The sequence below is a fragment of the Hippocampus guttulatus genome, chromosome 7 (assembly GCF_054856545.1).
Source record: "Hippocampus guttulatus isolate MCC_2025c chromosome 7, RoL_Hgut_1.0, whole genome shotgun sequence".
Lineage (NCBI taxonomy): Eukaryota > Metazoa > Chordata > Actinopteri > Syngnathiformes > Syngnathidae > Hippocampus > Hippocampus guttulatus.
In genome coordinates, this window is record NC_141267.1 from 16,212,625 (window position 1) to 16,226,104 (window position 13,480).

The window sequence follows — 13,480 nt, forward strand, 5'->3', positions numbered from 1 at the left end:
TGAACTCTCTCTCTCTTCTTATGTCACATCAGCGGGTATCGGTCAGAGTTGCAACACGCCGTTAGCAAGCTGGCTATTTTTACACCTCGAAAAAAGGAATCTTGACATTCAACTTGTGGATACTTGAAGTTTTTCGCTGACAAGGCTGCATTAGAGCATCTCATTGTCTGTCAGGGTGTGGAAAAGCCCGTCGACGACTGACTTTGAAGCCTCGTTTTATATACATAGAGATTAAAAAAAAAAAAAAAAAAAAGATCAGGGTTAAATCCAGCTCCAGGATTATTATTTTTTTCTCTAAAGCGGTGCTGGAGTGGGGTTTGACCAATAGGTGCAGTGGGCTGATAAAATGGTTCATAAATGTATTTTAACACATAAAATAAAATGCTGTAGGGCTTAAATGGCACTACGCAGATTTCTGATGGGGCTATAGTACCCCTAGCCCAGCTGTGGTGGTGTCCCTGATCAAGGTTGTTAACTCTCTTTTTCAATCTCTCTCTGTCTTTCTCTCTCACCTACCTATCCATCCAGGCGCACAAGTTCTTTTGTCACATCAGCGGGTATCAGCCAGAGTTGCAACATGCCATTAGCAAGCTAGCTATTTTTATACCTCGAAAAAAGGAATCTTGACAGTCAACTTGGGGATAGTTTTTCGCTGGCAAGACTGAGAGCAACTCGTTGTCACGGTGTGGAAAAGCCCGACAATGACTGATTTTGAAGCCTCGTTTTTTTATACTTATCAAATATTTATTTCTTTTTTTAATCAGAGTTAGGCCCGTCTCCAAATTTTTTCCTCTATTTGGACAAAGTAGTCATTGTAAATATAACAATCTTTTAGTACAGGTGTGTATTATTATTTTTTTTTTAATCTCCTGTCACAAGTCCATATTTTCCATATTACAACCACAAAAAAATGCCAAAAATGAAATCAAATAAACACACAGTGTCACAATATTATTAATGTTTATTGACGTCAAGTCCAATAATATACATTCAGTAGAAAACCATTTGGGCTCTATTTACATCTGTGCCCACTGTCACAGTCACTTTATGTACAATTCATGTCAAAACCGGACTGCCAGCAGCTTGTAGACATGCAACGGATGTTGACAGTGGCCCACCGAAATGCTAAATGTCCTCAGCACATTTGCAACGGAGTGTCCAAGGAAAGGAAGGAAAGTGCAGCAGGGCGTCATGGTGACACACATGTCGACAAAAGACGTTCACATTGATTGGTTGCGGCGCTGGTGCATGGTCAGTCGGCACACTTGGCCCTCTTCTCGAACCTCAGCCGGAGTTCCGATATGGCTGCAGGGGCAAGGACATTAACAGTCAATCTACACATTCTCGTACTGAGCAGTCAGTCAAATACAAAACCTTCTCCATTATTCTTATGGTGCGTTCAATGTTCTGGGGTCATTTATTGGTGCCAAAAGAAGTCATTGCTCAGGGTTAGTACTTTTAACTCATTCACTCCCAAAGACGTTTTTAAACGTCTTTTCCGACTTGGTCTAGACTTGGCTGGTACTGAATGAGTTAAGAGTTCCAGGAACCTTGAGCGCCACTTGGCCTGTGAGTGCCAGGAACCTAAAATTTCCTTGAAAGCAAGATGGAAATGCGGCTGCACTAAACCTCCGCAAACACGGGGGGGGGGGGGGGGGGGGGGGGGGGCTGTGAGCTCTGACGCGCCTTGCGTTTAAGATTCCCATCAAAAGAGAGCGCGGACGTACTCTGGACGTGGGGGTCCGTTTGGGTCCTCCATCTCTGCTCCCTGCTGTGCGTGGACCTGTTGGCGGCGGCCGGCGAGGGAGACGGCGGGAATTTGCGAGGGGCGGGCGTCGGAGTTTTCTGCGATTTCCCGGCCGTTTTGCTGTCGGGCTCTGCACAGACAGCAAATCGCATGCACTTAGACATCTGTTTTCTCTTTCTCTCTCTGTCTCTCTTTATCAATCTATCTAATCACTTTTTGACTATTTCCATCCATCCATCATTCAGAACCGTTCCTGACATGATTTGTTTTGCTGCAAAACTTTACTGGTTCATGTGCAAATCTACACCATCATAACGCTGGCGTCAAGCTGAATCCTCCAAAGTCACAATCAGGTTAGTTTCATACTTTTATTATTATTGGTCAGCCCACATGTGCGGATGTTATATTTACAAATTGTGTTTAAAAAAAAAAAATCACGATTTTGGAGGTACGAGAATTCTGTCTGACGGCAGCGTACAATTTGGGAGATGTTGCCAAGAATGTATCTCCGTTTTCAAAGGCCAGCCAATGGAAAGTGTTTAAAAAAATTACAATAAAAAATAAAAGAGACTCACCTAGCAAGCGCTCCGCCGGGAAATCTTTGTGATCTGTGAAGCGCGACAACGGTGAGTTAATAAGAGTACAAAAATGAAGACTCTTGCTGAAGAGAACCACACGAGGATAAATACTCACGACTGTTATTCATGTAGACATTTTCCTCCCCGTCTTCACTCGGCACTCTTGGCAAAGCTGTGGAAAAAAAAATGTCACTCAATGACAAGCCTTTGACTCCAAACACAATCGCAACAATTGGCCTCGTCAATGTTTTGTTTTTTTTCACACAATGGAGTGGAAAGTTTTACCGAGCCAGATATTTGCATTTTGTTTCTCTGTTGTTTTTGCCCAATAACATTAATTATTTTTTCTATTTATAATGTGATCATCTTCTCCATCAACGTCCAGTGTTTTTTTAAAATATATATTTCTAAAGCTCTTTCTTTTTTTTCTTTTTTTCCAGAGCTATTCTTACATGAAAATGTAACGCACTTTTTTTGAGCTCAACACATGAATCGATTCGAAGAACATGTAAAACCACAGTAGTTTTTTTTTTCTTTTAATGAAATGTCTTCTGATCGTTTCTATAAATGTAATCAGCATATGCAATGAAATACTTTACTTTGACATTTGTGGAAAACATTTTTTACACTAGCTGGAGTTAAAAAATGTTAACTCCAGCTAGTGTTAACTAGCTGGAGTTAACACTCCAGCTGGAGTGTTAACAGTTGGTATAGCTGGAGTTTTTTTTATTTTAAACTCCAGCTATACCAATTTATTGGGGAAACGTTTTGTAACCGTTTTTATTTGTTCTAATGGGACCTGTGTGTGTTTGTACCTGGTTTGGGCTGTTGCGTTGGCAGCGTAAGGTGCATGGAGGCTCCGCGCACCCTCTTCTCTCCATTTTCATTATCCAAGCCAATGTAAGCTACAAAAAAAAAAAAGAATAAATAAAACGTCACATTTATGAGGGCGACACACCACAGAAAAGACTGAAAAAAATCCTTACAGATATTTTGCTCGTAGGTTTCCTCCCGAGCCAGAGGCATCAGAGCTCCTTCTGTTGCTTCCGAGAAGTAAAAGACAACGTCGTGCAACGAGGCACACGCAACCTGCGCACGCACACACACACACACCAACGTTTTTTTTTTTTAACCCTTTCTGGGACAGCGGTTGCTACAGTGGATAGTTTATCATGTTATCGTGTTACAGGGTGCATGAAATAAATATAATAATATATAAATAATTCTATAAATAAAGCTGCCTTGCCGTGCCCTTTTTAATTATAGAAGTTACTTTCGCCTTTCATTGTGTATACTTTGGCATGTGGTGCAACACCCATCGCAGACAAAGGACAAAAAAAAACAAAAAACACGCCATTAATTTCTCTCACGTAAGTAATTAAGTGCTTCTGATCTGACGCCATGTTTCAGCAACGACTACGATCTACTCACAGGAGTATCCACTTCGATGGTGAAGCTGTTGTCTTGCTTGCGGCTCACGAGGTAATGTTTGAAGATGGGCCTGATGGTAAGACAACACACAGACAAGACTTTGACAAATAAATCATAAATAATAAGAAACACAATAATAAGAATAAAAATAGACATCCGTGCAGACGTCATTGTAGTGCAGTGATTCCCTTGGTACATACGAAGCGAGTGCGGTTCGTGTGTACGTGCATGCGTACCCATTCATCTCTTCCCGAGTGCTGATTGCGAAGCTGGTGCCATTCCTGTTGGGCCTCAACAGCAGATTTCCTCGTCTGAACTGTCGCTCCAGCAGAAGCTCCGCCTCCGTGCGGGACACCGGGTGAAAACAGCTATGTGATGGACCACAACATGGTTATGATGTTGTCAAAGGCTAGCATGCTAGCAGTTGGCAGGCTGACGAGTGAAACGGCAATTTATGACGTGTGATTATGTCATCTTGTGTTGTGAAATACTATTTCAAAGTGGCTAATGAGAATGGATCAAATGTTAACCAAACGTTTGCCCAAAAAATAAATAAAAATCTATATTTTGAGATAAAATGTCCTTTGTTTTCATCTGTGTCTGTTATCACACATCAGGTTTTTAGATGCATTTATTTTGGTGTGTATGGCCGTATAAAAGAAGAAAGGTCAAACGGTTGTTTGAGAATTTAGCTTACTTTGATTTATTACACAAGACCTAATGGTCTGTTTTCTTTTGAAACTTGCACTCAAAGACTGCACCATTAAACCACAAACTAATACTAAAACTAATAAACACTCATCTAAAATGAAGCATTTTTTGAAAACAGACAAACAAATAAAATCAAACTAAACTGCTCGAAAAACAACCCCCCCAAACTTAAAAACAAAATTCCAATCGAAAAAAAATAATTTATAATGACAAATCCCAAACTATTATAACCATCCATCCATTTCCCGAACCGCTTGATCCTCACTAGGGTCGCGGGGGGTGCTGGAGCCTATCCCAGCCGTCTCCGGGCAGTAGGCGGGGGACACCCTGAATCAGTTGCCAGCCAATCGCAGGGCACACAGAGACGAACAACTATCCACGCCCACACTCACACCTAGGGACAATTTAGAGCATCCAATCAGCCTGCCATGCATGTTTTTGGAATGTGGGGGGAAACCGGAGCACCCGGAGAAAACCCACGCAGGCCCGGGGAGAACATGCAAACTCCACACAGGGAGGCCGGAGCTGGAATCGAACCCGGTACCTCTGCACTGTGAAGCCGACGTGCTAACCACTGGACTACCGGGCCGCTCACTATTATAACCCTGATTTTCAATTCACTTTTTAACTTAACCGGGATGTAGCAAAACATTACAGCGCATACAAAAACAAGTTTAGGCAGCAGTTCCTGTTAAAGCACTCCAGTCGTTGCATGCAAAACATTTTGGCTGGAAGTTTCAATTGCAATACGTAAGTAGACACACACCCTATATAACACCTACGACCTATAGAAAATCATAAACCTATCATAGGCCCTTTCTTTTCCATGTCATCAATACGAACACTCACTCTGGCATTTCCTTTGCGGGCTCCACATCAATACTGGGAGAAGATTGTTGGACATTTCGGAGTCTCTCCTTTTCCTTTTTCACCGCTTCTTCTAGCATAAGCATCTGGCCTGGCAACAGGTTCAGCATCGATGGCACCGACAGCTGCAACATATAAACGACACCTCAACTTCATGTAACACTTCAAAGAATACTGTACCCATCATCTAGAACAGGCGTGTCAAACCCATTTTTGTCACGGGTCATGTTTTAGTTCCCGTTTCCCTTTGGGGGGCCGTTATGACTGAAATCATAAACAAGTCAAGAATAACGGTTTATTCAACAATTTAAGTTACTGTAATGAGGGGTTTGGGCAACAAGACAATGCTTACAATATCACTGTTATTTATTACGTGTGAGAATATGAATTTTGGTATAAATTTTAGCGAGCATCATGTCAGTTGACATGTTGGATTTGCTTTCGCGGGCCACATAAAATGATGTGGTGGGCCAGATCTGGCCCCCGGGGCCTTGAGTTTGACACCTGTGATCTAGAATATCAATATGAGTGAGAAAAGAACCAAACCTCAGACACAGATTGAATGAAGCCCTTCCAGAGCTCTCGAGCTTCTGCATTCGGAGCCTGGAAAAAAAAAACACGATTTATTGTGAAATGGACGTTCATGCGAATGGATCGATTGCATTTACGTATTCTAGTACAGTATTGTCCTCACAGAGAATTTGATGTCGCTGTCTTTGGTCTGGAGGTTCAGTTTGGCTGCGTCCAAATTGCAATCCACAGTATTGTCGTCTGTTATCGTGATGGGCCCGGTGAGATCCATCTTTTCAATGTACTGTCGAAACACAGTTCAACATTCAGCTAACATGCTAACACGGCAACTTCAATACGCTATAGGCAAATTGAGGAGGATTTTACATCTTGACCATTTCTGGTTTTGGTCAGAAAATAGTCAAAAATGTTGATCGCTGTTTTTTCAAAGTAAAAGCAAATATTTCCAAAAGATTAACCCTTTATCTAGCTAATTATCAATTCGCTGGTCATGTACAGTTTTAAATACGTTTAAATCCATGTTACTTACATCAGTGTCCCGCTTGTCGTTGAAGAAGTAAAGCGTGTTGCCGCACAGACAAGTCCACAGTTTGCGAGATTTCTACAGGGACAGCCAGAAGGAGATAGATAAGCGATGATGGATATCACACAACGAAAATTCCCATAAACGAACAAGCCAACTTTGTACACTAAAATAATGATGAGTGTCAGAGGAAGATGGGATGTTAATTATGTGTCATTATCATGAATTGCGCAAAATGTTTCCACTGATAGTGTCGCACATGTCATTCTGCGGTTACACAATTTAAAGTGGCATCTTATCTTGGATAAGTGTCATGTCTGATTCCGAGACAAAACGGTTGGACCAGTTTTACAGCACGATGTGTTGAGTTGTGTTTCTGTGCAGTACATATACGAAGGCTTACGAAAGTATTAGCCTCCTTGAACTTTTTCACATTTGGCCACATTTTGCTGCCATTACATTTGCAAGTCTTTTGGGATTTGTTTCTCAACCAGTTTTGCACATCGAGAGACTACAAACAGCTCCTGCTCAGGTAGAGTTGATCGAGAGCTTTCCACTGATTCTTAATTGGATTTAGTTCTGGACTTTGTCGAGTACTGTATTGAATTGTTGGAGATTTTGCTTTAGATTCACCACTTTAAAGTCTCTGACATGTTGCGGTCCATACAAAGGCGCCATTTTGTTGGCATGTTTCCCTGGTCATTTGCCCATTAGTCAATATTAATGTGGGTAGATAATTGACATTTAATTGCATTTGCTGTCCCGTAATTGTATGACTCTTATTGTGTTGATGCGTGTTGCAATCCAGTTTCCGCTACCGTCCCCTTTCTTCGACTCTTCTGTGGTTTTGTCTCACACACATACTCACTCAACAGAAAAACCAAAGAAAAAACACAAAGAGCCGAAGAACACATTTAAGATATTTGTGCAGTTCTTCCTCCTGATGTCGGTTGTGATCCCAACGTTTGCCCGACTTTGGAGACAGATTTCTGCGTGACTGTAATGGTGGTGATTTGAAAAAATATGAAAGAGTTGATTGACTGCTGCTTGTTTAATCAAATGGATGATGTATGAACCACAGATAAAATCTAAGCGGTGAATAACTTAAGTGTGTGTAAAACAATGAAACACTCCTACTGTCTTTGTCTGGCACCCTGAAACATACTTGCCACTGCTTCCTGGTGCATGAAGCACTCTGAGAAAAATCTGCTCTTGCCCTATGTTGTGACTGAATGTTTCCACGCAAAATTAAAGGGTGGAAGGGGGGCACATGTGAGCCACAGGGAACTATAGTGAGCTAAGTCAGTTTTTGTCATTTTTACCTCAAGTGCAGAAATAGCCAACGGGCACATCTATGAGGTGAATAATGGTCTCCAAATCAAGGTTTGCATCTAATTTTGACACATTTGGAGCAGTCCGTGATTGCATTCAGCACAGTTGCTGATTCAGTTTGACACTAGCGCAACTCCAACTTCGAAGGTAGTTCCGCCTGTGAAACTAGGCTTTACCTTCTGCAAAAAAAAACATCTTAGAAGTGAGGTTTGGAGATTAATGGAAGACTCAAAAATTGTGATGATGAATGTTTGGAAATAAGTCAAGTCTGATGAAAACTAGATTTTCTGTAACAGGAGTAAAGGCAGAAAATCTCCGAACCAAAATGGAATTTGCCCATTCTAGTTCTCCATGGCTCAAACGATCATTTACAAACTTGCCTGGACTTTAATAACTTAAAAAAAAAGTTCTTCAAGCCTGATAATGATTCTTACAATGGTATTATGAATGCCATCAGACAGCAATTTAACCAATATTTAGAGTATTACGACCACTCACAAATGATGCTTCAATGAGACTTTTCAAAGCAAATCCCGTTTTTGCACGCATGCATACATTCAGACATCATGTATCAAATTAATCATTTGAAATGGTGTTGTTTTTTTTTCCTTTACAATTATGTGATTTACTCAAATTTTACAATTGGCTTGAAATCATGACAAAATTAACCATTGTTATCCAAGCAAACGTATATATGTCATTATCAACCATTTTCCTTTTTGAAAAAAAAAATGCATACATTGCAAACCCACAATCTTGCTGCTGTAGATTGTAAATTTCCTCATTGCGGGACAAATAAAGGATATCTTAATCTTAATCTTAAAACATACAATACAATAATTTCACATGCATTGATTTAAAAACAGTCCCTGATAATGTAGTATTATACTTGCCTGACTTGTGTGTGTGGGCAACGTGGGATCGTTTCCCGCTCAGTGACGGTGTGAATGTGGGTGTGAATGGTCGTTTGTCTCTCTATGTGCCCTGTGACTGGTTGGTGACCAGTTCAGCGTGTAGTCTGCCTCCCCCCCAAAGTCAACTGGGATAGTCTCCAGCAACTCCCCGCCACCCTCCTCAAGTATAAGCGGTGGTGGAAATGAATGGATCAGTTAAAAAACAGCAATTTACATTTTTTTTAAAAAGAATACGAAGATTGCATCAAATGGACCAATAGACTTGAAATCACAGCAAAATGAAGCATCTCCATTTTATATGTTAATTCCACCCATGCATTTTCCGACCCGCTTATCCTCACTTGGATCATTCATCCCATTCACCTTACCTTGTCTTTAAAGGACCTCTTCTCCAGATAGCCTTCATAATAGCAATGTGGCATCATGCTGAAGGGCCGCCCTTGTCTCCTGTTCATGGTAAATGTCGACTCTTCAGCACCTTACTCACAGATCAACACAAAAGCATGTCCTCGTTGTGACTAAGAGCCTGGCGCTTGAGTGTGGCAAAGATATAGTTTGCTCTTTGACATGCGATTGGTCCACGGGACGTGTGTCCGACAACTTTCTTTCCGAAAGGAGGAAAGCACCTGACGTCACAAAGTTGCAGAGCAAGTGCAACTGGATTTACTCGCTTTTTTCACTCCAGTGAGCCAGCAACAATAGACATTGTAATGCTTATGTCATTTCTTAAACCATACTTTTCACACAAACATGAATTAAATGAAAACGAATGGTTGTGCACAGTATGTATGGTTATACAGTAAGAATTGCCTCTACAAATTGTTGCACATTTTAGTGAGTTTGTAAAAAGTGTTTTATCATCATTGTGTCATAATATTTAATAACAGGTTGCTGTAGCACATTTCAACATTTTTCAATTCCCGGTCCGGCCTTCTTGTGTAGAGTTTGCATGTTCTCCCCGTGCACGCGTGGGTTTTCTCGGGGTACTCTGGTTTGCTCTCACATTCCAAAAACATGCATGGCAGGTTAATAGGTTGTCCCTAGGTGTGAGTGTGAGTGCAAATGGTCGTTTGTGTATGTGTGCCTTGCGATTGGCTGGCAACCAGTTCTGGGTGATGAAAATTGATATTTTCTTCTTAATTTTCAATTCACAATTTCGTTTGTATTTTCAATGTGCATTTATTTTGTCATCATTTTGGTTCAGCATTTTAACAATAACAGTCATGTTTTTTGTTGGAGATTAATTAATTTATTTTTTAAACACTTCAACATTTCTCAATGGTCCTTTTTAATCATACGTTGATGTTTCCATACTGCAAACGGGCAATACGTTGATGACGGAGAGCTTTTCCGCCGTCGTAGGCATGTCATGTGACAATGTTTCCTCTCATGTTTCCGGCCGGTGACGAAACTGTGACGTCACATTGCTCCGTCCTTGCGCAACTGATTGCAAGACGGACTGACTGACGGACAGACCATCAATGACACTATGGCGAACAGGGATGACGAATATGATTTCTTATTCAAAGGTAAAAAAAACCCAAACAAACAGTAACAAAAGAACTGCTTCTCTTTACGTGGCTCGATCAGCGACATCAGGCGATTAGCACGCGTGCTAACTAGAATCAGGCAACTGCTAGTGGCGCAAGCTAATGGCGACTAGCCGGTCCGGTTTTTTTACGACCCCTTTAACGCTTTGGTCAAACATGTCATCTCGTTCTAACATTATATACCCGCCGACTAACTTAGTAAGTCATTGTGTTGGCATTGAACTACAGTGTGCCGTTCAGATTTGCGCTTTTTACACTGGATGTTGTGATACAGCCTAGCAAGCTAAATGCTAACATGGATTCAATTCCACAAAACTTTATTTGTCTCTTCAATACCTGAACCAATGTGTTATTCGGAAGCCAAAAACAGGCCCAAAACCAGACCCATGGGGGCACAACACCAAAGCAGCCTCTCAACAGCAACAAATTTGACGAGTTTGTTTTTGTAGTAAGTGGACGTACTTGCTACTGATAACAGTTGCCTGATGTGGAAGAAAGCTGAAGGGAGATTTGTTTTAGTTTTTCTGCCAGCTAGACCATTTCGAGTGCAAAACAGTTTGAGATTGCGATTGTGTCATTTTCCACACCGGTATCATGATTTATTTGTCTATGAGCGGGCTGAACGATTAAAAAAAAATAATCAAATTGCATTTCCCCCCCTGAAATAACCTGATAATGACAAAAGAAAATTACCCAATAAAAATCAGACATTGCTTTTGAATTGTCCTTCACCAACATTTACTTTCAAATACACAAATAAAATCGATTGTTTTTGACTGTTTGATTTTAGATGAATGCTGATTGACATAAAAATAAAGTGAAACTAATGAAAGAGATCTTCCCTTCAGATTTTGCAGCACAATCTTTTGAGCCATTCAATCAAACGATTTCATTGGGGCTCCTGCGGCATTTTTGGCAGACTTGACGTGAGAAAACTCCGATGGACAGCATGTTTCAGCTCCTTCAGCATGTTTCAGCTCCTTCCACAGACGTGCAACAATATTTTTAGATAGGCACTTCAGCGAATAGTCCAATGCTTTGCACTTAGCCATTCTTGGGTGTTTTGGGTTATCAACCTGAGACCAAGCTTTCTGACACGAGGTAACATTTATATACACACACACACACGCATATATATATGCAGTAACAGTAGTTTTCTTTTCAGCACTATGTGTGTGTGTGCTTGACAAAGCAATGGCCTCATTAAATGAACTTCCTCTGTCTCGTTCCACCATGGTTCCTTGACACCAAGATGCCACCAGATGGCGCCAACACAGATTTTTGTTTCTCTACTAGACATGACTGAAGTGACCACAGCAAACACAATATCCAATTTTGATTTTTACTTTCGCAGTCGTGCTGATCGGAGACTCCGGGGTGGGCAAGAGCAACCTGCTGTCGCGCTTCACCAGAAACGAGTTCAACCTGGAAAGCAAAAGCACCATCGGGGTGGAGTTCGCCACCCGCAGCCTGCAGGTGGACAGCAAGACCATCAAGGCTCAGATTTGGGACACTGCCGGACAAGAACGCTACCGAGCCATCACCTCGGCGTGAGTGTCCCCCCCCCCCCGCCCCTTGGCTCGGTGCATTTTGGATATGAGCGAAGGAGCTGACTGTGTTTACCGGCCTTAGGTACTACCGGGGCGCGGTGGGCGCTCTGCTGGTGTACGACATCGCCAAGCACCTGACGTACGAGAACGTGGAGCGCTGGCTGAAGGAGCTGAGGGACCACGCTGACAACAACATCGTCATCATGCTGGTGGGGAACAAGAGCGACCTGCGACACCTCAGGGCCGTGCCCACCGACGAGGCGCGGGCCTTCGCCGGTAAAGTTACATCCTCATGCCTGACCCCAAAAAATGCTACTGTAGTTGGAAAGTAATTGACGACTTTGAATGTTTTTCCTGTTTAGAAAAGAATACGCTGTCGTTTATTGAGACATCAGCGCTGGACTCCACAAATGTCGAAGAGGCCTTCAAGAACATATTAACAGGTCGGCACACGCAAAGCTCCAGTTTGTTCATATTAGCTCAAAAATTTCTCATCTTCCATTTTCCTGCGCCTCACTGGCTAATCACGAGCATTGGGAATGCCTTGCAAAAATCCGCCGATAATTGACGATTATTCAATAATTTAACACCGATTTTTAACATGTTTTTGAAATGCAAAATCACTATGAAAAATAGACCTGTCTTTAAAAGACACAATAACATGAAAATACACTTGACCAAAAAAAAAAAGTAAAAAGAAATAAACACCTTACCTCGTGAAACGTATTGTTGTCACTTTTCGTTAACACCCCCTGACATTAATTTCGGAAAATCTAAGATACATAAAAAAAAAAAAGTTAAAAAAAAAATAAAAATACTATCGCTTGGAAATAATAGATTCCTTACCACAAAGGTGCCCGCTCGCTACTCTCTGCAAATTCACAACATTTGCAGCCGAATGGTTAAAAAGAAATTGGTAAATGTTTGGCTTCACCTTTCATTGCATCATTATTCATTTGAATGGAGACACAAGTCGAGTTTTTTTTTCCTTCTTTGTTTTTGTCGAATTGCAGAAATCTACCGCATTGTCTCCCAGAAGCAGATGGCCGAGCGCTGCGCGCACGACGAGTCGCCAGGCAACAATGTGGTGGACATAAGCGTGCCGCCAACCAGCGATGGCCATAAGGGGCCCAGAGTGCAGTGCTGTCAGAACCTGTGACCTTCATCAATTGTCATAGACCTTCATCCTCATCCTCCACTATGAGGTCGCCTGGAACAGGCACTTTTTTTTCCCCTCCTGTCATTGAAGAAACACGTCGACCGAGCATTTCAGCGCAGCGCATTCGAATGGCAGTCAAGCAGTATTAGTGGCTCCCTCCCTGTGTCCTTTTGCGTCACGCCAAATATATTTATAAACATTCTCGTTATGTATTTATTTGAACACTTATTGCTTAGAGTTGTCACTTTTTGTTGTTTAAGTTTTCAAGACTGATTGTTTACAATAAAATCGCCAAAATGGAAATGAATCACCTCGATGCCAAACTTTATTGGGGGCCAACTGTGAAATACAGTACTGACATTTAGTGACTAGACAAAAGATGCTATTTAAATAAATTATTTTTAAAATGAAAAAAAAAACCTAGACAATTATAAATGTAAAAAAGACCACAAACCCCAAAATGAAATATTAAAAATATTTTAAAAATTGAGTGAACTTAAAATAGATGATGGCAGATGTGCCTGATGTTCTGGTGGTTGGAAGATTTTTTTTTTAAAGAATAGTTGTTCATTAAAAAATGTAGATTA

The 13,480-nt window shown here is 41.3% G+C and overlaps 2 protein-coding genes across 2 annotated transcripts; one reads left to right on the top strand and one right to left on the bottom strand.

Moving 5' to 3' along the window:
• Positions 1-943: 943 nt before the first annotated feature.
• LOC147202602 (signal-transducing adaptor protein 1-like) lies at positions 944-9,206 on the bottom strand. The gene is made up of 13 exons (XM_086116317.1): positions 9,003-9,206; positions 6,395-6,466; positions 6,029-6,148; positions 5,881-5,937; positions 5,317-5,459; positions 3,993-4,124; positions 3,757-3,826; positions 3,312-3,414; positions 3,141-3,230; positions 2,441-2,497; positions 2,323-2,355; positions 1,728-1,877; positions 944-1,305 (listed from the first exon to the last, which is right to left on the bottom strand). The coding sequence occupies exons 1-13, from the start codon at positions 9,087-9,089 to the stop codon at positions 1,253-1,255; spliced, it is 1,167 nt and encodes a 388-aa protein (XP_085972443.1). The 5' UTR covers positions 9,090-9,206; the 3' UTR covers positions 944-1,252.
• An 831-nt stretch (positions 9,207-10,037) lies between these two features.
• Positions 10,038-13,200, top strand: LOC147202603 (ras-related protein Rab-11B-like). Its single transcript, XM_086115273.1, has 5 exons — positions 10,038-10,163; positions 11,539-11,734; positions 11,817-12,010; positions 12,097-12,177; positions 12,748-13,200. The coding sequence occupies exons 1-5, from the start codon at positions 10,124-10,126 to the stop codon at positions 12,891-12,893; spliced, it is 657 nt and encodes a 218-aa protein (XP_085971399.1). The 5' UTR covers positions 10,038-10,123; the 3' UTR covers positions 12,894-13,200.
• Positions 13,201-13,480: the final 280 nt, after the last annotated feature.